The sequence below is a fragment of the Xiphophorus maculatus genome, chromosome 15, assembly GCF_002775205.1.
Source record: "Xiphophorus maculatus strain JP 163 A chromosome 15, X_maculatus-5.0-male, whole genome shotgun sequence".
Lineage (NCBI taxonomy): Eukaryota > Metazoa > Chordata > Actinopteri > Cyprinodontiformes > Poeciliidae > Xiphophorus > Xiphophorus maculatus.
Window position 1 is genome coordinate 11,881,196 of NC_036457.1, and position 23,407 is coordinate 11,904,602.

The following is a 23,407-nucleotide window of genomic DNA, read 5'->3' on the forward strand; positions in this document are numbered from 1 at the left end:
CTGGTTCTAAGTCATTTTCGCCACATGTAGATGTGTGAATGCATCAACTTAATTGGTGGATTTTTACATTTGAGTTAAGCATTTGAAGAGGTGTATCTAATAATGTCTTTGCACAACTGTGTTGGGTGTTGGCATTTTCATTTGTTGAGTTATGAATGGCCTGAGGTGAGAAGCGATTTATCCTTATGAGTTTATGATAGAAATGTTTTTCTTACATGCGCTGTCGTTTTTTCTTTACTGCAGAAATTCCTTCCGGGTCAATGCTTCTGTGTTTTTCTGTGTATCTTTCCTGGCCAGAAGCATTGACTTTGTGTAGTCTCTTTATTTTTTCTTAACATAGAAAGTATTCCTGGCTAAGTGCTTTGTCACTTCTTTGCTCAAGAGGAAGAATTGCTGATTTGTCAACGATTCAGTTACATCGCCTTCCTTTCATAAGCAACTTTTTACCCCTCGGCTTTAAATTATACAATTAAATTAATTTGACTATGCAATGTTATCTTTAGGATGGGTTCAGACTGTATTTGTTATGATTACATCTTTAGATTGTATTGGTATTGAATTTCACAGTTTTGAATTGAATCCAAATTCTGATTTTGTTAACAAATTGTCTTGGAAATTACTTCCAGGTGGCATTCTCTTATTAATTAGTGCTAATAAACCAAATTGAACTTCATTGCCCTAATGTGAAGTAATTTACAGTGCATCATTATGAGATATGTCTTATAACTACACTATCACTTTTCTCAGCCTAGTGGTGGAAGTAGGTTTCTATGAATTTGTAATGTGTAGATAAAATACACAATAAGGATCCCAGTTATATGATTAGTTTTGATTTTGGTTTCTTTCTTTTTATTGTCTTTTTTTTTTTACAATGCAAATAATGTGAATGAAGCACAAGCACTCACAAAGACTCACAAAGAAGTCTCACTGAAATGTCTGAAATGTAAAGCTAAAGGTATGCAGGTAACCCGGGACCCTGTAGGCACAAAGGTGTGATTTTCATTTTAGGAATATGTCTAAGCCTGTACACAACTTCAAAAACAGACTGCTGCCGCCTGCGGTCGTTTCTTTTTGTGTTTTCATAAATAAAGTCAACATTCAAGGTTGAGACAATGTGGGGCAGTGACGCCAGACCTTTGCATATAGTCTGGCATTTTTGCATACAAGCAACTTTTTTTGTAAAGGGCAAACAATCTGGGAACATCAACCTTAACCCATTTATCTGATTAACATCAACATACCAGTCTTTTCATCTTTCTTATATAATAATCTTTCAGCATTAACAATAGGGAAGAGGTTGATAGCTCCCCTTCATACTCTTGTCATTATTTCTGAATCTGTTTATGCTTTAAAATATTGTGCAAACTGTACATCATCACTATGTAATCCCTTGATCCGAACAGGTTTAAGTCAGCTGATGCGGTGCTGTGAATACTTGGCTTGGTGAGACAGAAGTAGGCTGATCTCAAACTCTTTCTCCGTATTGGACCTTTCACAAAACACACAGAGGCGACAAAAAGATGCCTTAGACTTGTCTTTGGTGAAAGTTTTATTAATGGCAGCAAAGGTTGCATCAACGGCTTTTTATAGGACATAAGCACAACATCTAAGCATAGAAGTGCCTGTTGAAACAAAATTAATTTCAACAGTAAAAACCAAATAGCTTACACATGGTAAATGGCAATCCAGAAAAATACACAGCTAAACACAAAAGCAACGAGCTAGCATTTTACGAGAAGGAAAAACAAGCAAAAGCTCTTCCACTGATTTTGTCATGAAAGAAACTATGTTAAACATAAAATCATTCAGCCAATCATCTTTCTAACAGAAAGACATAACAGAGTGGTAAGGTAAAGTTGCACCAATAACTGCAAAGCATTCATAATGACAACTAGAGAAAGGAAAGCCTGCAGAGTGAAGAAAGAAAATGTATAAGTACTGCTGCAGCCAAAGCTCAGTGCATAATTATAAAAGAAGTGTCAGCAGCACTGACAAAGTAATTAAGCTGTCTTTCAAGCCTTTTGCTGAGGGAGATCAATCCTGCCTTTTTATTTTATGACTTTGTGTATAATGAAAACAAAATTAATTTCAGAGTTCAAGATTGCTATCTGTCACAGTATGTTTTTTTTCACAATAAGATGTCAACTTACAGACAGATCTAGTCTAACATGTTTCTCAGCATATTTGTGTTTATACAGCAGAACCACTTTGTACAGTTCAGTCTGTACATGTTTTTTTTCCATTTTAATAAGACGAAATAAAATTTCAAAGAGAACAAAAAAATAAAAGCAGGCAAATGGAAAGTAAATAGTGTTACTGTCTTCGGCACCTTTTTTTCCGGTTTTGTCCTCCAGCCCCTATTCCCCTGAGGAGTTTTTATTATTATTATTATTATTATTATTATTATTATTATTATTTTTAGGAAAAATAATTTTGAGGTTTTACTTTCAGGACAAAAATTTCTCTTAAACTATTTAACAGCAGACAAAACTCACAATCAAATTTCTTATAACCACACCACTGGATAGTCTTCGTGTGCAGCATTTACCTCAAGGGCTCAAAGCTGAATCGCAGCCAACCTCCATCATGAACATCCATTCATCATTGTGACATGTCACGGTTTATCTTCTCTATTGCATTTTGTTCTTTCATGAGGCGTCACTGTCCCCATGAAAGAAACATGTGGTTTTGATTTACTCTTTCTGCATGGAGTAAGGTGAACTATTCACCTTACTCTATAAAAACAGGGCCACCACGCAGAGATGATAAAAGTGTGGTTGAGACAAACTCATGGAGTGACTATTGAAACAGTTTCCAGAATGTTTTTGTAGGACTGTGAGTGTTCATAAGAGGTGGAGCTTTGGGCTGGGGGAAGCAAAGTAATGAGCATAGCTGTCACTTCATTTAGCAGAAGTCCGGGAAGCGACTCAGCGTTCGCAAGCAGCAAGAGAACCTGAGAGTAAAACTTCAATAGATGAAGAGCAGCATGGACATTCCCATGTGAGTAACCTAAATATCTGAGTTTAGTAAAACAATAGATCTGTCTTTGTAATATTTATGCTGAAATAGCCCTTAACTCTTCTAATCTTCGCTTTCACCTCTGTCCTCTTGTCAGCCCACAGCCCTGTTGGCATAATTTAAGACTTTCTGAACATTTTCTTCTCGCCGGCTCTGTTCATCGAAATTACATGTGTGTTTTCATCCAGGTTTAGTCGTAAGCGGCATCTGATATTTGGATGTAATGATCAGCTTCCACTCCGTAGGAGAAAATGCCTGATGGACTGGTCAGACTCAGCTGAACATTCAGACAGACTGATGTGAGTACACTCTAATCTGAATATGCGGTGAAAAACTGTTTTCATTGTGTGTTTGTTGGACGGTGTGGTGCATTTTTGTCAGAAAAACAGGATTTATGAAACTTTATGACAGACAGTTTACCACTCAAGTTAATTTAATGTAGTTTAAAAGTAGGAGAATACAGTATGATGTTATCATAATCATGGGAAGTCAATATCCAGCGTTCCAGTTCTATAATTGTGACATTAACATCTAAAACCATCAGATAGAAACCTCCATATTACCTAATTGCAGAAATATTATAATATTTTCATTCCTATTGATTTAGAAAAAGAATTGGAACATTCCTTGATGCATGGAGATAATGGGTACAAATAAAGAAACTATTTTATTTCTTTGAAATTATTCAAAATGGGTATGTTTAAGGCTACATTATGTTTTGTTTTATGTACTTCTGTTTTAAATAAGCAAAGCTTAGCCTAAATGATTTTACTTGAGACCAACTTATTGACTAAACCAGTATACAACTGTCTTCGTCCTCACCTTTAAATAAATATCCCGACACCATTTTGCTGACTTCATTTAGGCAGATGTTTTCACTTACGTCTGCTGCTCTGAGAGCGGAAGCGAGCTGATGAATTTTCTAAGATGTGGCCAACGAGGAACATGGTTTCCTGCAAAATTACTTTTACCCCATGATTTTTCTTTTCACCTTTCGTCATTTTACAGTCATAAAAGTCTTAAGTCACTCACTTAAGACTTTAATGGAGGTCTTAAGTGAGTGACCAAGCTAAAGGGGGTGGAGAACATTTGTGGATGTCAGTTTTTTTAAAGTTTCAACACAGATTCTTGACTGGGTTTCAGTCTGAGCTTGTCTTAACCATTCTGACATGTGAATATGCTTTGATATATACATGTGGGTTTCAAACCCCAGGAGCCATTTGCAAGGCATCTTATGAGTTTGTGGCAATTTTTCTTTTCTGATCCCATGCACAAAAAGTGAGCGCTAGTATTTGTTTGCATTTTTAAAGCCATATTTGGATGCATCTATGTACTGAGGTCAGGTGCAAGCTTTTTTGAAACTTTATGTGTAATTATGCATCATAAACATGCATGTAAAAAACCAGTAGGCATAATACAAACTATCAACTAACTAATCATTTAGTGATTAAATAAAAAACAAAAAAGAGAAACTGATGTTTACATATAAAACACAAATAATAATGAAAGGCATTTATTAAATAAATTATGAAATCTTCATATTTAGCCTGAAAGTTGTGGGACTCAATAAAATGTTTGAAAAATAGAATCAAGTCATTCATTATGTATTCCAAGTACATTTTTTGTGCAATTCAACAGAAACAGTATGTCGCTGTATTCTAAGGTTGAGACACTTTTTTGAAATACAGTCACTCTGTCATGTGTTGTTTGTGGCTGACTGTAGACACACATGCAGAACAGCAGAAGTGTGCAGGTGATGATGAAAATATTTAATGAAGTGATGAGAAACAAAAAAACAAACTCACAAAATCTACAGGAGGCCTGGGTAGAAAATAAATCATAAATCCGAGGATATAACTGGGGGACTCATGGGGCAGAGAGACAAACAGGAAGTAACTGGAGGAACAAACAAGTCATGACTGAGAAAGAGGTGAATAAATACTGCGAGGTAAAGTGTTTGAACAAAGAGCTGAGCTGGAGAGTACACTGGAAAACAGGAAATAAATTTAACACTAAAGAATAACTATACTGAATAAACAATTAAACTAGAGGTACTAAGAATAACTAGAACAAATAAACAAAACTAGAAAGACTAAGAAGGACTGAACTAAAGAAGAGCCAAAACAAGACTAAACTAATCAGAAAATACACTAAGGAACACAGAATAATGAAATAAATCAAATTCCAAAACAACTGAACAAACTGGGATCCTGACGAACAATATCCAAATCAATTCAACAAAGTATTTTAATTTGCAACCCTTTTATTTTATGGAGGGTAACAGTAATACAATCTGCCCAAATTTTAATTAGCTTCAATTATCACTACTTCCTGGTTTGTTTATTGCAGCAAACTGTCTCTACTGTGAAAGTGTCTTCAGGGGTTTAATGCATTCAGTTGTTTGATAAATCCCGTAGACCGTGATCCCTGCACAGTTTTAGGTGGTTGATCTTCAATCTTTTAGCCATGTTAGTGTGAACTCCAAGTCTTTTTAAAATCTTTGAAGACAGTGAAAGGCATGTGGAGTATCTGTGGCATTAAAGTAGTACGTAATAGGATCACTCAGCACCGCATAGGTGCTGAGTGATTGATGTAACTACACCCTAATATTTACAGCAGCAGGCAGGGTGTGCCTTCTCATCATGCAGTAGAACAACCTGCACATTAACTACAAATGCATAAAAACAAAAGATAACAGAAAAATTAAAAAACTGATAAATGCCAGGTAATTTCAGTTGCAGCAGCAGGTCCTCCTTTTCTAACATAGCCCTTATTAACTAACCATTTGGCTCATAACAAAAACTCCCACTGGTTTTTCGTGATGAAGTTTGTTTCATAATTTTCTCTATTGTACCTCAGTTGCCTTTACAGGTTTGTTTATGCTGAAATTAATTTGCACACAGTTGGACCGAGTTTTGGATGAGTTGGATTTTATTTTTGATTTATTTGGATATAGGGGACCAAATACATGCGAATGCCTACAACGCATTTTAGATCTGGAACAATCATCTTTAATCTGAAATGTAGTTTTTTTATGAGGTTAGCAATGTTTAATTGGCAGCTTAGGAGACATAAAATGGTTTGATGTAAGTAAAAAACAGATTGCACCCAAAGAAGGAACGCTCTGACTAACTCAGCAAGAAAAATATGCTGATAAATAAGCTTCAGGCCAACTGATAAAATCGTTGAATAAATTACTATTTTGTTTTTCAGGACAAGCAGTACTTCCACTTGGTTGTTCGACTCATGTGTGAACAGGTGGAAGATCAGTCACAAGAACACATTGGAGCTATTGGAGCTGACGCGTCTCTGGGCCGACGCAGAAAGTTCTGTGCAGAAAGTTTTAGAGTGTCTCAAAACCAAACGGGGCGACGTCTTCCTAGACCACTTGGTGAACAGCAAGTTTCTAGCCTTTCACAGAGACATCACGGATGAATATGGCAGGGAAGACAAGCAGCACTCGTGGGCGGTCATCGAAAAACAGGAAGAGGTCATTATGTATGGGCCTTATTATCCTAACTACAACAGCGGAGAACACAGCGAGGACATCATCATTACACAAACTCAAGAGCTTCTGGAGGCAGAGGACTTCCCGCAAGGCTGGACAGTGTATATTTTCACCATGAACAGTCCTTGTTTGGCAAGAAATTCGGACCCATGCATGCTAAACCTCGTTCATTGGGCCCGAGACTGGTGGAGCATGTTTGCAGTTAAGACTTATATAGGCTATGTGAGAAGTTGGGGCTTTAAAGGAAACAAAGAAAATGTTTTTAAGGAACTCAATTACAGACAAGTGGAAATGATAACTCAAAGTGTGGACTATGGGAGCTACGTTGAATTAATTGATAAGATCGATGATCTCAGTCCTTTATGTGAAACTGTGTTTATTGTTGCTAAGGACTTACTGAAAGGTGAGAAGCTCAACATTCCTTTGATAACCACAGAAGAAAAACAGGAACATAAGAGTTACTTCAAAAATATGAACAGTATACTTGAGTCCAAACAGGAAGAGGAGAAAAAACTCCTTATAAAGGAGCTGAATGCATTTGCGGAAGCAGCAGAGCCCTTGCTTTTAGGTGAAAATCAAGGCTTAGAGGACCATTTGGAGAAAGGAAAGGTGTTTTCACTCAGTTACAATTTCAGCTCAGAGGTATGTGAAGGCCTCCAGGAAGAAATGAGAGTCAGGTTTCAACAGTGCTGGAGGGAGACAGTACAGGACAGGTGTGCGGAGTTTGTCAGGGAAAAGCTGACTGATGAGTTTAATCAACTCACTGTTCGGCTTTTTGTTGAGGACTTTCACAGGCTTACACAAGCATATTTGCAAATCGGAAAATTGAAGTTTTAAAATTCTAAGTAAAACTGAGTGTTTGGAAAGATTATGGGAATAGTAGTGCTAGGAATCCTTGTCACGCATTGAAAACTATCAAAAATCTCACCCGTCACTTAGAGTACGTCAAAATGCTTTTTCTTTAATACATTTGCTTACAATATATCACAAATAACAGAGTACATGATTATAGTGGAGTGATGTTTTTACAAAAGCTTGTACATTTCTCATTCTTGTAATTACTTAAGGTAGTATCCCACATTTACACTGGTTACCTCTCGCTAGCAGCAGATTAGAAAGCATTGCAAATATTCTGTACAGTTTACCCATCAATAACCATATTATACAGGACGTGAATTTTAATGTAGGTTCCCACAAACCTTTCAAAGGCCCCATGTGCTACTGGCTAGAAGATGCAGATCTGATCTTAAGCCAGCAGAGGGAGCTATGTGCCTGCTGTCACGCTCTCATTCCGAATAATCACCATTTACGCTGGTTAGGTAGTTTGTCTTTATAACTTTTTCAGACGTGACGTGCAATTAAGGAATCACAGCCAATGAGCCACGACGGAGGAGTTCTTGTTACACTAAACTGTAGATCACTTTCGCTGAGGTAATACTTCAGGTGAGGAGTGACGGATGAGACAGACTAGGAGGAATTTACAGGAATAGTTTGTATTCATTTATTTTGCAGCAGAGTTTTGCTGAGTGTTTCACAATTCCTAGCTGATTTTTTTCCTTTTAAAAGACTTTTAGGTCTTCTTGGATGCTGTGCATCTTAAAGGATTTTTACTGTTACTTCTTCGCTTATAAACAATTATTATGATGCAGAACCATAGCAAACGTTTTCCTGGTAAATGAGCCAGGGTTCCTTCTCTCTTGAAAAGACTTAAAAACTGTGAAGTTTGCTTTTATAATTTCCAAGGACTGGCTGTGAAATCAAATAGAGTAAGGAATACATTTGTTTTTTCAGACTTTTTTTTGTTTCATACTATAAAGAATAAAAATCTGTTAATGCTTAACAAATGCAATTTACTTTAGTTATTTATATTTGAACGATGTATTTTTTACTTTGATTTACCACCTCTGAACTTCATTTAACATTTTATCCATGACTGAACACATACTTTTTCAAACATTTAAAGACATATTTCACAACGTTTTTGGATTCAAAACAGCTTCTGGTTTATTGAAATTGTTACTGTGGGTCTGAAGGAATATTCTTATTCTTATCCGAGAGTCCTTACAAATCCAAGAATCATTTATTTTACTCCAGATGTGAGTGAAGCTGTGAAACATCCCTACTACACACTCTGAAAAATGTTGACTTTAATATCTTTTTTGTTTTACTTATAGAATCTAAAGAAAAAAATTACCTTTAAAGACAAATGCCAAAGGTTTTTGCTTTCATGTCCTCCCCCAATGTAAGCTAAACTTGGGTTTTTGTCCTGCCTTTTATGTCAGTGTACCTGTTATTTTAAACTCTTCTGTAGATATAGGCAAGGTTAAGCTGAAAGCAATTTTCTTGTAGCCATTCTCTGACTCACCATGTTTTTATTGACTGCACATAGGTCCTTAAATCAAATTTTTGTTATTGTAATGAAAGAAGGATTTATTTTACACATTTGCAGGGATCCAAGAAAATATTACTGTTCCTGCCCTTTTTATCAGTTAAAACGATTTCAGGCTATCTCTGTGATTGTTGAGGTTAATGTTCTGTCCAAATACTTATTTTTTCTTTTTCATTTTTTCAAGGATATAAAATCTTAAATGCTTTCACATCTTCTGCTGCTAATACAACATTATACTAATTTATCATTAGCACAATCTCCCAGATAGATAATTTGAAAGTTTGCCAGGAATTAAATATTTTTCTTCCACTATTTTCCTGTAAACTGACCCTGATAACACTTGGTGTAGCACCTCTGTGGTGTAACCTTTGTCACAAAGTTGTCCACTTATGATCTGTTTTTGTGTGTTGAATGTCCATAACGACCAGAGAAAAATGTCCAAAGCTATGAAGGCAATACTTACACTTAAGTCTTTCGTGTTTCTCATAAGTGTCATGTACTCTTTCAGTATCTTTTAGGCAGTTTGTGCTTCCATACTGGCTTTGTAGGAAAAGGCTTGAGTTCGAAAAATGTTCCTTTATAATCCCAGTTTAATTGTACTTTGTCCCAAGTCGGTGTCTTCTCATCGTGTCTTGGTGTGCAGTCATGACACTGATGCCACCGATTGGAGAAAACGGTGCAGCTAGCAGTTCCGGGAGAGTTTTGTTAGGATGCTGTACATAGGTAGTGTTTTGAGATGCAGAGCTGTAGGTCTTCTAAGCCATGATTAAGTTGTTCCAAGGCTCTGTTTTGGAGCTGGAGGACCCACCGTGTCCACCTGGAGACATCTTCAGAGGAATAGCGCCTCCCTGGGCTGCCATGTAGGCAGGTAGGGCAGAAATCTGAGGAGAAACATACAAATGGTGAGAAACATTTGATAGACTGAGAATCATATCAGAGTCTGCTTGGCAGTGTTGTGTTGTCTCTGTCTGGCCAAAAGCTATAGTCACGTAGTTGTCAAAGTGGCTTACTTGTGTGTGCGGGCCGTGGTGTGTGTACAAGTTGTGATTTTCTGGCTCTGTCTTTATCTGGCGAGGCTCCACTGCAGTGCTGGAGGTGGATGTTATGGAGGAAGAGGAAGAGGAGGAGGAGTGGGGAGTGCTGGTTGGCGTCACTGGAGCCCCCTCAGTGCCTGGAGGTCCTACAGAGTACAGCAGAACAGTGAATGTGAATCGTATCTACAACTGCTTGCTCTTGAGTTTTTCACTTTGTGAAATCAAACCAGACTAAAATGTTCCGGTTTTAGATCAATGAGGATGATCTAAACAGTGATTTCTGTTAGCTAAATGTAATAAGAATTATATATTTTTAGAGAACTATTTAGTTATTTCTTCCAGTTAGAAATTGTTGAGATTACTGTGCCTTTTAATAAGCCCAGGTAATGATATGATACTTTCACAAGCTTCTGATAGGTAATTCACAACATTTAAAGGAGCTGCATTTTGTATTTTCCAGTCATACAGTGACATTTTATAACACAATCAGGTTTCAGTTGTTATAAAAATGCTTCATATATATCAAACAAAATTGGACTTTGCAATTTGATGCCTTGAAATTTGCCTCTGTCTCTTTAAGAAGCTACCTTTAGCACATCATCACAACAGGGCTACTCCATTATGCCGTTTATAACCATTCTTAGGGGCTGAACTGAATTGAACTGGAAAGTATTTTGTATGATGAGTTCAGCAGAAATGCAGTTGCTCCAGGTATTTGCTGGCTAGTTTGGAGGACTCTCTCTGAACTGCTGGCTTCACCGTTTTCTCCAATCGGTGGCGTCAGTGTTATAAGACACTATGAGAAGAGAACAGCTTGGGACAATGTACAGAAAAAGTCTGGTAATCCTAACTGACCTAAAACATGAAAATTTAGTCTGGTTCAAATTTAGAAAAAATGCCTGTGTGTCTTTTTACACAGGCTTAGTTAACATCTGGTGTAAACTGTATAACCTTGAAAAAGTATTGTGATCTTGGACAGGATATAGCAGCTCGTTAGTTTATTTTTGGTGAATCCTCGTATCAGCCTTGTGCGTTTGAAGCTAACCTGTTTGGGACTTGTTTAGGTTCTTAGGTTTGCGTTTGCGGGTCTGGATCCCCTCTTTCTTCATAGCAAGAGGCCGGGGGACCTGAAGAGACGAGAAGAGACAGAATGAATTTATCTACGCAGAGCATTCTTGCAAATCCTTAAAATAATTTGTAGATTTTACATACAGTGTCTGGCAATGGTATTCTTACCCAATGAACCAACATTTTGTCACTTTACTTCACAAAAGTAAGTGACAAAATGTTACCTTTTGTAACATCAGAAAAACGTCAGTTATTATGGAGAGATTTCATGTGACTAAGCAACACAAAGTCAAATCTCTTGTGTAAAGAACCATCTTTCATTGCGGACACAAATGTGTATACATACCATCAAGTTTTTGACGGGTATGTCTTAATCAAAACAGTAAAATATTTGCTCTTTGTTTATTGCAAAGAAGTTCAAGCTCAGAAAAAAACTAAGGACAAGTATCCCCAGAGCATGATCTGACCCCACCATGTTTCACCAGGGGAATGGTTATGATCAGGGTAATGGACAGTGTTAGTTTGCCATCACTCACAGTGTTTTTACCTTAAGACCAAAAAAACTGATAAGAACTCTTCTTCCCTATGTTTGTTTTTCTACTTAATAGTCAGTTGGCTTGCAGACATAGTTGGCTGCAATAGAATTTAATATCAGCGTAAACAGGGTTGAAAACAAACCAGACTTTTAAAAGTATTATGTGTGAAACAGTTTGAAAAGCATTTTCCGTCCACTTCAAAATTATGCACTGCTTTCTGTTAGTCTGTCCTATAAAGTCCTACAAATATCTTTCAGTTTAGGTTGTAAAGTGACAAAGTGTGAAAAAGCATGGCAATGAAAGGCATTATGTTTTGTTTTTTTTCCCATTATTATTAGCGATGTGCTCCTCTTACCCCGTGGAGTTTCATGTAGAGCCCACAGGCGTTGCAGACGGATTCTCCCTCTGCGTTTCGTCGCCACAGGGTGGTGGTGGTGGTGTGACAGTTTGTGCAGGACAGGCCCACCCTCCTCGAGGCAGACTGCAACAGGCAAAAAGCGTCACTCATCGAACAAAGATACTGAGGGAAAATGAGAGAGAAGATGAAGGTGAAGAACATTTATTCTGTGATCACCCACCAGCCGTCTTTGGGGTTTAATGAGCGGCCTGTTGATGCCATTCATCTTGTGGTACAGGCCGCATGCATTGCACAGGTAGTGGCCTGTGCCATCGCGCCTCCAGAGGGGAGTTGACATTGCACCGCAGTTCACACATTCTCGTCCCTCAGCAAAGTCATCAAACAAATCTGAAAGGATGTTAAAAAGATAATGTGAGTTGGAAAGGTCATTTTTTGGGGGGGTGGAGGGAGGAGGAGGGAGGTATCGCAGTGGCATACATAAACCAGTAGGAGGCATCTCTATGCCCCCCCCACATAGCAGCAGCCTGAATGGAATCCCTCCTTATCACTGCTCCCCTTAAGATAAAAACCTGGCTGGAAATAGAGATGGTATATGGAGCTCCATCAAATTCAAACGTCCATCACATCTCCTTCTCCCTGGGCCTCTCAGATAGCCAAACATCTGATAAATGTAATCTCCAGCCTCTCATTTGCCAAATAACAGAGCGTCTCCCAGGAACCACTTAGCCATTTAGAAAAGGGAGACATCAATTTACAGAATGGAGGAGACGGCTTGGATTTTATCTCCTCGCATCACCTTCATACCACCAGCAAGAACACTTTGATGTGTTGTAGAAATTAGTAAGACAGTGAATTTTAAACCACATTTAAACATAAAAACGCTTTCACTGCACACTTCAAGGTGCATTATTGCCCCTTCTTCAGATAGCATAAATCAGGCCTGTATCTATCCCTCCCTCCTCTGGCTGTGCAGCAGAGCTTGTACGAGGGGCCTCCTCAAGGCTGAGAGCCAAAGCATAGCCGGCAGGGCGAGTTAACCTTGGGCTATAGGCAGCACATGTAGCCAACACAACACTGCAAAAACAGAACAATGCACAGCAGAAGTCCTCTATCTGAATGGATGCCTTTTTGTATTTGATAGCGTACGTGTCAGAGAGCGCCTTTATCAGGTCTCAGCTTAAAAACATCCACACAAACACTTCAGGAGGCCAAAGGTGAAAGTGGAAATAAACAGCTACACAGAGTGTTACAGAGTAGAAGTTACTGCCATGCAGACAAATTACTGAGTGCGAGTTACATAAAAAGTTTTGAAAATCTCATTTTGATGAATCTCAGACTGGAAATGAATGATGCTAATTATAAATTGGATGATTAGATGCACATTTTAGATAGAAAAAAAACACCTCAAATATTTTTACTGGGTATATGCAGCCAACATTTTTTACATTTTTGGTTCATATTTAAACAGCGAAATCAACTTTTTTATGTTGAATTATACATTAATTTAGCACTAAGAAGCTCCTCCTTCAATTTTTAAACATCGTTTTACAATTTTTTTAAAGTGATATGATATTATTTTTCAAGAAAGAATATAAACAACTCTAAACAACCAGAATGGGCGATTTTAATAATTTCTTATCTTGTGCTTCAGCAATTAAAATATACAGTAAAACATACATTATTTTTCAATAATACAACCCAAGTTTTTAGGTGTTATGCAGAGTAAATGTTTCTAACACTGTTTACTCATTAACTCAATACTACTACTACTACTACTAATAATAATAATAATAAAAGTAATATTGCCATTAATACATAATAGGAAGATGTTAGTCTTGTCTCTTTCTATTATTTTACTTTCATATAAATGTATATAATTGGACATAGTCAATATAAGAAGATTGCTTATTATAATTTATGTATTATGTAATTTGATTTGCTTTATTTGATTTTCATTTGAACTTGGATGAAAAAAAGAAACAATAACAGCAACACCACAGTTTTTCTCCTATTGTTTCTTTTTAAATATATTTTAAGACATTAAAACATATCAGCCATTTTTTTCATAGCAATAATTGAACGGTATATCTCAGCGTTTCCTTTATGAAAACAATTACAACACAAAATTACAACATTTAAAAAAAACACATTGGAAGCAATTTTTAGATAAAATATGTAAATATTCCTTATAAATTATTATTTACTGCTTTTAGTATGAAAGGTGCTTTATAAATAAAGTTGATTGACTGATTGATTGATTTATCTTTGCTTTTGCATCAAATTATATACTTAATTTCAATATTTCAAGGATCGGAGAAATAACGAACATATATTGTTCCATGCAAAGGTCACTGAATTCATTTACTTCCATGTTTCCTCAACAGATAGACTTTTTTTTCCTCCTTTTTCTCCCCTGAACAACAATAGGAAACATTCAGAAGCTTCTCACTGAATGCTTCTCAATCAGACTAAGATTTGATGTCATTTGTTGTGACTGAAACCATTAGTGTGTGCCGGAGGAAAGCAAAAGCTGCAAAAAAAAAAAGATTGTCTTTTTTTTAAACGAGTCTCAGTGTAATGAGATGAACGGTTCAGAGTGGATCAATGTAGTTATCTCTCACACTGTTACACAGCTGATCTTTTTCTCTTTAAGCTCACGGGAGGGGGGACCTTAAATAATCCCAGGTCATTTGCTTAAACGCTAACAGACAGTATAGAGCAAATACAATCCAGAAAGGAATGACGTGATGAGGAGCTGCAGTGGATTAGAATATTAGCAGATGCTTTAAAGCGTTACTCAATGCCGTCAAAGAGGATTTGAGTTGTTCAACACTGGAACTGAAGCAAAACAGCAGTAAAACAAAGACATGGGAATAATTTGCCCCCTTATAACACAACGGTGGGGGGGGGGGAAACGAAGTGTAAAGAAGATTAGATATTAAAAACTGACAACAATTGAACAGTCTTGAAATCTCTGTCGTACAGCAGACTCCACAATCCCACCCATAGCGCAAAATAGGAAATAAAATGTTTTATTTTGAACCTTCTCAAAGTTTAAAATAAAGGTTTAAATAAAATTATTAGTTGTATTTTCATGTCTATTCTCTTCACTTTCCAATCGACCTGCTGTGATCTGAAATGTCACATCAAATAAAATCCACAAACACCAAACTCCATGAGCAGCGACTGTCAGGCTCGTTTAATGTTGCTTTTTAAAAAGATTCCGAGTATTATATCTATTAAGTTTAATAAACCATTCAGGTGCACGCCTTTGCTTTGCAAATGAAAGTTTGATATTCAGAGCTATTTTTCAATATCATGTCCAGTATTTTTAATGCGTGAAAAAACTTACCTGCCATACAAATATATTTAAATCACACATTAAATGTTAATTTTGCTTTTTATTTTGTCCTCATTTTAATTGCAAGTTTTTTGCTCGATTGATTTTTTCCAACTCTTTTTTTAATCAATTACAGCGACCATCATTTGTTGTGTTACATTTTGTATTTTTCAGTCAGCCATTTTTCTCATAGCAATAATTGAACGGCATGTCTCAGCGTTTGCTTTATGGAAAAAAAACATTCATGCATAAAAGTCAACTATCAAAACAGATTTTAATTTCTAAATGTTTTTTTCGCTGCTTTGTTTTGTTTCAAATATTGTTCTTTTACTAATTTCTACGAAAGGTTCGTAAAAATATGTGGGAATAAAATAAACTTTTAACGAAACGTATAGATTTAAAATAATTTTTAAACATAAAATATATTTTGTTTTTATACTGATAGTATTTCCTGTGAGACACAAATGTACAAATATATTTTAATTTAACCTTTATTATTTTGGGGGGGGGAGAGGGATTGTTTGTTTGTTGAGTTTATTTTATTTCTTTTCACATTAAAAACGCCTTAAAAACATCAACATATGTCCATACAATTTCTTATTATTTAAATATATTGTTGTGGTATTTTTCTGGTGCTCACCTATGTTTGGGTGCCGCGTCGTGCCAGGAGAAGCGCCGGTCTGCAGACCGTGCAGCACCGGACTGTCAAAGGGGGACGCCGGCCAAGTTCCTCCGACGTTAGGGCTCATGTAGGCCGAATAGGGACTTGGGTACGAGCCGCTGAGGCCCCGCGGACCATAGTGCTCCCTTCCGTTGGCAGAGATGTTCAGCGGGCTGGTGTAAGAGACCGCCTCCCTGGCCGTGGCCACACCGGACGATAGTGGCGGACTGGTGGAGAAGGAGAAGCGCGGAGACACCGGGGAGTGGTTGTAGGAGGGCACCGGGTCTGCACCCGGTTGTGCCCAGACGGAGTGGCTCGAAACCGGGTTGCCCTGCTGCGAAGCGCCGGGCGTCTGGAGGTACTGCAGCGCGGGGATCATCGGGGTGACGACCCGGGTGGTGGGCACGTAAACCGGAGAGGTGGCCGCCGAGGCGTTGTGGAGAAACCCGGCCTCATAGGAAGAGGATCCGTGGTTGGTAGTCATAATGCCTTGGTACATATCCCCACGAGCTGGTCATCCGTGGAGGTAAATCTGGAGAAGCCTGCAAATCACCGCAATGCGCGCTATCTGGCTTATTAACGCCGCTGTCCTGGTTCAGATCTGATCTGCTGACGTCCAGCGAAGCGACCACTTTATTGAGAAAATTAAAATCGGTCTGAAGGCAGGAAGACGATAGGCTGCATGAGAGAGGAGGAGGAGGTGGAGGAAGAGACTATCCAACTAAATCAAGATCCAGCTGTTATCTGCTCCTTCTCTCTCTCTCTCTCTCTCTCTCTCTCTCTCTCTCTCTCTCTCTCTCTCTCTCTCTCTCTCTCTCTCTCTCTCTCTCTCTCTTTCTCTCTCTCAAACACACACTTTAATCCAAATTATGCTCATTCATGCCACATTTTTTCCTTATTATTACGCGGAAACGATTTCCCTCTATTTATTTATTTATTACGTTATTCGTGTTAAGGTTTTGTTCAGACACGAGGGTTTTCTTAAACTTCCAATACCCCTTCTTAATATCTAACAGCCTTTGATTTTCTATTGTCAACGTTTTTGACAACAATACTAAAAAACATAAAAATAAAAAAATGAAGGAATTTAGAAAACGAAGTACCGTATTTTTTTCTTGGACGTTTGTGAGAATTTGTATCAAATAGCAGGTTACACTACAAATGTTTAAGTTTATAAAAAAAAAAAAAAAAAGTTTTTTCATGCATATTTACGGCCTCATCTTCGCTTCTCTCTCGCTTGAGGTGGATTGAGTATTTATTTATATATTTATTTATTTTGTCGTTCTCTGTTTGTTTAGTATTTTTGCATATTTGTAATTTTAAAAAACTTGAAATATTTTGAGCAAAAATGAATGGAATGAATGTTTTAGGGATTAGAAAAAGATGAACAAATGCTTTTGTTTTTAACCCATGACCAACATATTTTAATCTGACTTGTGACCGAAATATCAATAAAGTTTGGATTTTCTGCGATTTTGCTGGGATGTTTTTTTGATCAGTACTCAGGTCGGCAGATTTTTGTGTTTGTTGTGTAAATAGATAATACAACATAATATGATGGGGGTGAGTTATATCTTTCTTCGATTTTCTAAATTTTGAAACTGATCTAAATCCTTCGTTCGTTACAGTCGTATTTGACATTGAGTTCATCTTTTTGTCTAAAACATTGACATATTTTGGACTACTTTTTATAAGTTATTCAAATGAGTACGTTGGAATTTGTAACACGTTGTTGTGGAGTTAAATATGGGAGTAATTCGGTAATCGCATGTCTTCAAAATTATTATTCACTCAAAGACTAAAATTCCCAAAGCCAATGACTGTTATATTAGTATTTTACATTTAGCAAAATAAACAGACATTATCAGTAATCCAGTCGATTTAAACCTTTAATTTTGCTTGGAAGTGACAGATTTCGACAGAGGCCACGCATGATTCCTTCTCGCTTCATGTCACTGTGACGAATGGCGCTGTTGTAGTCGGAAGTGTCCGGCGGCGGCGGCTGCCCTTATGAGGACAGATTTATACCTGTCATCGACACCAGAAAACGTAAACACACGGGGCCATTTCATTGTGCGGCCACTTCCCGCTGACAGCCTTATGCTGAGTTATGGAACCGCTACGGAGGCCTGTAGAGTCCCGCATGCTGTTTCTCTTACCTTGTGTGTCGGACTCAATGGGATAACGCCAGGAAACAGGGGGAGGGACACCAATTAATGCTCTGCGTCGTTGAAAAACACTTATGATTGTTTACAGCGTGGTGAAAGCATTGCAGTAAAAGTAAAAGTCCTGCTTTCATTAAAGTGTAATTATTAAAATTTTAGAATAAACAAAGTTGCTGTGAATAAAGTTGAAGAATCTATCTATCTATCTATCTATCTATCTATCTATCTATCTATCTATCTATCTATCTATCTATCTATCTATCTATCTATCTATCTATCTATCTATCTATCTATCTATCTATCTATCTATCTATCTATCTATCTATCTATCTATCTATCTATCTATCTATCTATCTATCTATCTATCTATCTATCTATCTATCACCTAAACTATGAATATCAGTCCATATGTATTTCAGTATTGATTCAATCAATCCACCCTTTCATGTAGGAGCAAAAGACAAACAGGGCAATATTGCCTCCATGGAAATGGGGAACTGCCATCAATGTGTAACTGCAGGCTGATAACACAAGCACCAATTGCTGACTAATAATATCAAGGTGTGGCTCCGTGTGGCCTCAGACGGCACAAAGTGGCATCAAAGTCACGGGTTATTCTGATTTTATGGCCCCAATTCAGTTAATGTACAAAGATTTGCTCACGTTTGAGGAAGAGCTGAAGGTTTATATATATATATATATAGATATAGATATATATAAATATATCTATATCTATATATATATATATATATATATCTATATATATGTATATATATCTGTGCTGGGTGGATTGTTACTGTCCGGACTGCTGGAGTGCAGGGTGAAAGGTTCACAAAAACAGTCTGAAATCAAGCATCCTCTCTCCCCTGTTGTTATACTGTAAAATGTGTTTTTTGGTTTGTGTGCCGCTGCACATGCCAGACTGCAGTGCTGACAGTGACAGAGGCCAGAGCTTATTTGAAATGTGTGCGTGTTCATGTGTGTGTTTCAAACAATGATTCAGTGCTCAGTGTGTGTTTGCTGTCAGTGTGTATGAATGAGGAGGTGTCGGGTGAGGAACTAGATAGAGATGCTGGTATGTGCGGCACACTGTTGCTGTGAGGAAGGTGTGTGTCCGTGCGTGTGTGTGTGTGTGTGTATGTGTGTGTTTGAGCCAGGCACCAGGAAAACTGTCCCCGTCCTGGCTGGGGCAAAGACTCAATCACTTGGGGTCGGTGACTTACTTTGGCCCTTCTTCCTTACACACAGACACTCACGCACACGCACGCCCACACACGCACACACGCTCTCAAGGAGAAAGAAGCCTGTAGACTCCTGGCTCCAGGAAGAACACTTCAAATGGAAAAGCAGGAAAACCCAGGAAGAGAAACGATATGAGGCCAGTGAAACACACACACATTCACACAGACGTCACTCTGTTGTATTCGAGGTGTTCCTCACTGGCATTTTCCTTTGCAAAGTAAGCAGAAAATCTGAGTTCTTTCAGCTAAAGGCCTTTCATCTTCTCTACGTCTGTTCCTGCTGATGTCACCTATTTGTCTTGTTACAGCAGATCAGGCTGATGTTCCCTCATGTGACAAAAGAGTGAAAATCAATTCAAACACAGCTCAGATGTCTGCATTTACCTGATGAGTTATGTTCAGTTTTACAGCTTTGTTGCTCAGAATACTCTTTCAAGTTTGACTGATTGCAGGTTTAGGAATATATCTAAAAGTTCACACACAATTATTTATCATAAGCAAAATATTGAAGTGTACAATAAACTAACCAGTCAGAATGAAATACGTTCATACTAAATTGTTAGTTTGTTTACATAACATCGACTCACAAGTAATGTTATCAAGAGGCATTTTACAAGGCAAACAAATCCAGTTTATACACAGAACAATATAGTCAATCCAATGAGACAGATTTAATGTCAGTTGCATACATTCCAGTTGTGGTCATAAAGCAACACATTCAGATTCTGTTTATTATGCTGATAAAAAAAAAATTGTCATCGAAGAGAACCTGAGCAATTACATCAAACCATTGGCTCTACAACCATTCCTCCTCCTGAACAATGGACAGTTTGCTTCACCCAACCCTTAATCTTGCAGCAGTCTCTCATACTGAGCAGCACACATGTGGTGACAGATTAAATGAAAGCTCACCTTTAATAGCAATAATATATATATTTTGAGTGGGGATTGTCAATTTGTTTTCAGAGGGGGGAATGGGTGCAGTAGCTCTGTATTTTGTTATCTGTTCTGTAATGATTGTTATAGTTCATACATGGTTGCAAGTTGTGTTTTTTAGGGCAATATTTGTTTTTGCTATTTACTGTAAATGCTTTGGCATAGTTAGCGCCTTTTGCAAATAAAGTGTGTCAGTTGGAATATGAGTTCTGCTGATTATTATTATGTCAATTATTTTGAAAATGTGAAGTTTGAGTTGACAACGGCATTAAATGTAATCAAGAAAAACTGTATACATTTCCATTAGATTGTTTTTTCTTAATCTGTCTGGAAACGGCAAATTCGAGTTTCTCTAGTGATGGTAAATGTGTCTAGCATTAGATAAACCAATGATCTCCCAGTATTCTGAAATAGCTCAAATGTGCATCTCATGAACTGTGAACTTCCAAGTATATAGTGAAAACAGCCAGAGCACATCAGAGTGTTACCTTTCCCACAATAGAAGGACAAGGATTTGGAGAGTGAAAGAGTATGGATGTATGGTTTTCCTTAATGAGACTGTCCTATGTTCCCATTTCTATTTTTGGTTTTATTTTCTTTGAGATATGCAGTGCTGTCTTGTCCTTTCTGTATCACAATACAGTGACCTGTCAACAAATCACAGTAAAAGAGTAAGTGTAATTTTGTCTAGTGTCTTGCCATAAATACAATTAGCAATTCTTGTCATCAAAACTTTAGACATAGTTTACAACGAAATATCCATCCAGAGTGCAGTTGTATTGACAATAAGCGTATGCAATTTAACTGTCGTATTCATACACACTTAAACAAGGACCTGTCACACTCAAACACTGACATGTTCATCAGGTAAGATATCTACTCTTGAGAGATGAACTAGGGATTTTCAGAAAGAAACTGGTTTTTGCAGGTAATCCATGGTGTTTTGCTGTTCGTACGAATTGTTCTGAGAATTACATTTCTGTTTTGCAAATGTAAAAGTTGATTTGAGAAATGCATCGAAGCGACTGAGAAAAACAAACCATCAGCAGAACCTGGCTTGGTGTTAGCAGCCGTCTGCCCCTATACCACCTTGGTATTTGAGAAGACAAAGAATGAACACAAACGTTTCCTAAAGTGTGAATATATTTGTTAGTTAGCATAGTTAGCATCCAACTGTGTATAAAACTATCGATAGCTTTGCATGGACCTCTGTTTAGTAATGCACATGGTGTTATTCCTCTTTCTTCTTTAAACAAAGACGATTTGTACTCCATTCTCCATGTGACACAAAATCAAGGCTTTTTGATTTCACATTATTCATTTTGAACTTTTTTATATTTACTTTTGATAAGGTTGTTGGGTCTGGATTTGAGTGTTATTTTAAAGGATCTTGTGGATTAGGGTGTGTTTGTGTAGGTAAGGTTACACAGAGTCCCAGACGAACTGGTTTTCTTAGAGAGAGACCTGGACATCAGCAAGACGATCATCTCTTTTTCATACACACCCCTACACACACATGCAAACACACTCCCACATACATTATTAACCAGAGGTGTATTTTTGAACAAATTATTAACTCTTCCGGTAATGGATCTCTCATGTGAGAGGCTGAAGAGCTGATTTGGACTCTATTTACACAATTTCAAGAACAAAACAAATACAAATACATCAAGCAGCATTTAACTACAGGTGATAAAAATCAAATAATCAAAATCATTGTTGTTCTCGTCAAGCAAAAGATATCAACAAAAGATTGATTTCTATGTAAGGAGAAAGTTAGAGCCACCCGTAGGTGGCTTGTGGTACCAAGGCCACCTACGGGTCACTCAGATTGGTTTGAGATCGATGTCATAGCATGTTTGAGGGGTTTCTGGTTTCAGGTGGCCCCACTTCATTGACATTTGGGGTTTGACTGGGCCCATGACTTCTCATTTCTAAATTCTCAGCTAAAATTTGATCGGCATACATGTATGCTTACTGTCATTGTCATTGTCATTGTCTTTTTTTATTCTGTTTTTTACAGATGGTATAGCATTTTTCTGCTACAGAAAGCATTCCCAAACCCTTGTCTATGTTTGCTGGTTTTCTCTTTGCGCATCTCCCATGAGATTCTCTGGTCTCATCTTGATTGCACAGGCATGGATTTATGCTCTGATTTCAGGGTGAACTTACTTGGCTTAGGGGTATAATCATTTTTTTGATGTCCTGCATTGGAAGACTATTTTTCAGGCAGTGATATGGCTGATTTCAAATTCTTTAGAGACCTCTTTAAATGTGTACCAGACTTATATGCCACCACAGTCTTCTTTCTGAAGGCCCCATACAACTATTTTGTTCTCTCTTTTGTTTCAAAATTAAGGAGCAGACCAATCTACTCTTTGAAATTGCTGAATAACTGGGTTTTAATCATGTGCTAATTTGATCCACCGGTGTGTGATTTTAACAAAAGATTAAATATAGAGGTGTCCAAGTTAATTCCTACCAAGAAATTGGTTGCTTTTTATTACTAAAAAATGTTTGCATTTCCAACAGCTTTTCTGATCTCTAATGTTACAATTGATAAAAAAAAATGTTTTAGTTATTTCCAAATACGACAGAAAAGCTAAACAAAACAAATTTTGTTTTTTCAGATCCCAGATATGAAAGGTCCTCTGAAAATTTTGTGAATGATTCTCTACTATCGATGGGTTAACATGTGCTTCAACAGTATCATAAGTGCCAGTTTTAAATCTCATGCCCCGTGACACTAAGTGCATGAGTGCAAGCAATAGCAAGAGTATATTTAGCAGCGCGGACCAAGGGATCCCGGGACCTCTCCCTGTGATAAGCTGTGACCAAAGTCCGCTGGCTAGAGAAGGCCGAAAGAGCAAATAGGGAACGCACACACACATACGGAGTGTTTAATAAACGCATACATGGGACTTAGCTGCAGTGTGATGTGGCAGGCAAAGGTAAGGCTGCTTGTTTGTACACGAGGGGCAAATTAGGGGCAAGATCCAGGTTAGGTAAAGGTGAAGTGATGTCATCAAAACAATGGGTTCTGGAGGTGATGAGGAGTTCAGGCAGAGTTCATGCAAAGGTGGTCAAAGAAGCTTCTGGGGGACTTCAAGGAGATGCTCTGAAATGTGGCGATGGCCAAAAACCTGTCTCGTT

At 37.6% G+C, this 23,407-nt stretch overlaps 2 protein-coding genes across 2 annotated transcripts; one reads left to right on the forward strand and one right to left on the reverse strand.

Annotated features, from left to right (window-relative positions):
- Positions 1–2,763: 2,763 nt before the first annotated feature.
- LOC111611459 lies at positions 2,764–7,754 on the forward strand. The gene is made up of 3 exons (XM_023348287.1): positions 2,764–3,000; positions 3,207–3,317; positions 6,232–7,754. Exons 1-3 carry the CDS (start codon positions 2,975–2,977, stop codon positions 7,361–7,363), a joined length of 1,269 nt encoding a protein of 422 aa, XP_023204055.1. The 5' UTR covers positions 2,764–2,974; the 3' UTR covers positions 7,364–7,754.
- gata4 (GATA binding protein 4) lies at positions 7,468–16,614 on the reverse strand. The gene is made up of 6 exons (XM_005816311.2): positions 15,892–16,614; positions 12,132–12,298; positions 11,909–12,034; positions 10,995–11,076; positions 9,926–10,095; positions 7,468–9,796 (listed from the first exon to the last, which is right to left on the reverse strand). Exons 1-6 carry the CDS (start codon positions 16,409–16,411, stop codon positions 9,671–9,673), a joined length of 1,191 nt encoding a protein of 396 aa, XP_005816368.1. The 5' UTR covers positions 16,412–16,614; the 3' UTR covers positions 7,468–9,670.
- Positions 16,615–23,407: the final 6,793 nt, after the last annotated feature.

Bases quoted from the DNA above. Each gene is read 5' to 3' on its own strand.
- LOC111611459 (XM_023348287.1), top strand. From the start codon at position 2,975: ATGAAGAGCAGCATGGACATTCCCAT. The intron at 3,001-3,206 runs GTGAGTAACCTA...GTTTTCATCCAG, and splicing joins AGCAGCATGGACATTCCCAT to GTTTAGTCGTAAGCGGCATC. The intron at 3,318-6,231 runs GTGAGTACACTC...TTTGTTTTTCAG, and splicing joins GAACATTCAGACAGACTGAT to GACAAGCAGTACTTCCACTT.
- gata4 (XM_005816311.2), bottom strand. From the start codon at position 16,411: ATGTACCAAGGCATTATGACTACCAACCACGGATCCTCTTCCTATGAG. The intron at 12,299-15,891 runs GTGAGCACCAGA...ACATCCTTTCAG, and splicing joins GACGCGGCACCCAAACATAG to ATTTGTTTGATGACTTTGCT. The intron at 10,096-10,994 runs GTTAGCTTCAAA...TGTACTCTGTAG, and splicing joins CCTAAACAAGTCCCAAACAG to GACCTCCAGGCACTGAGGGG.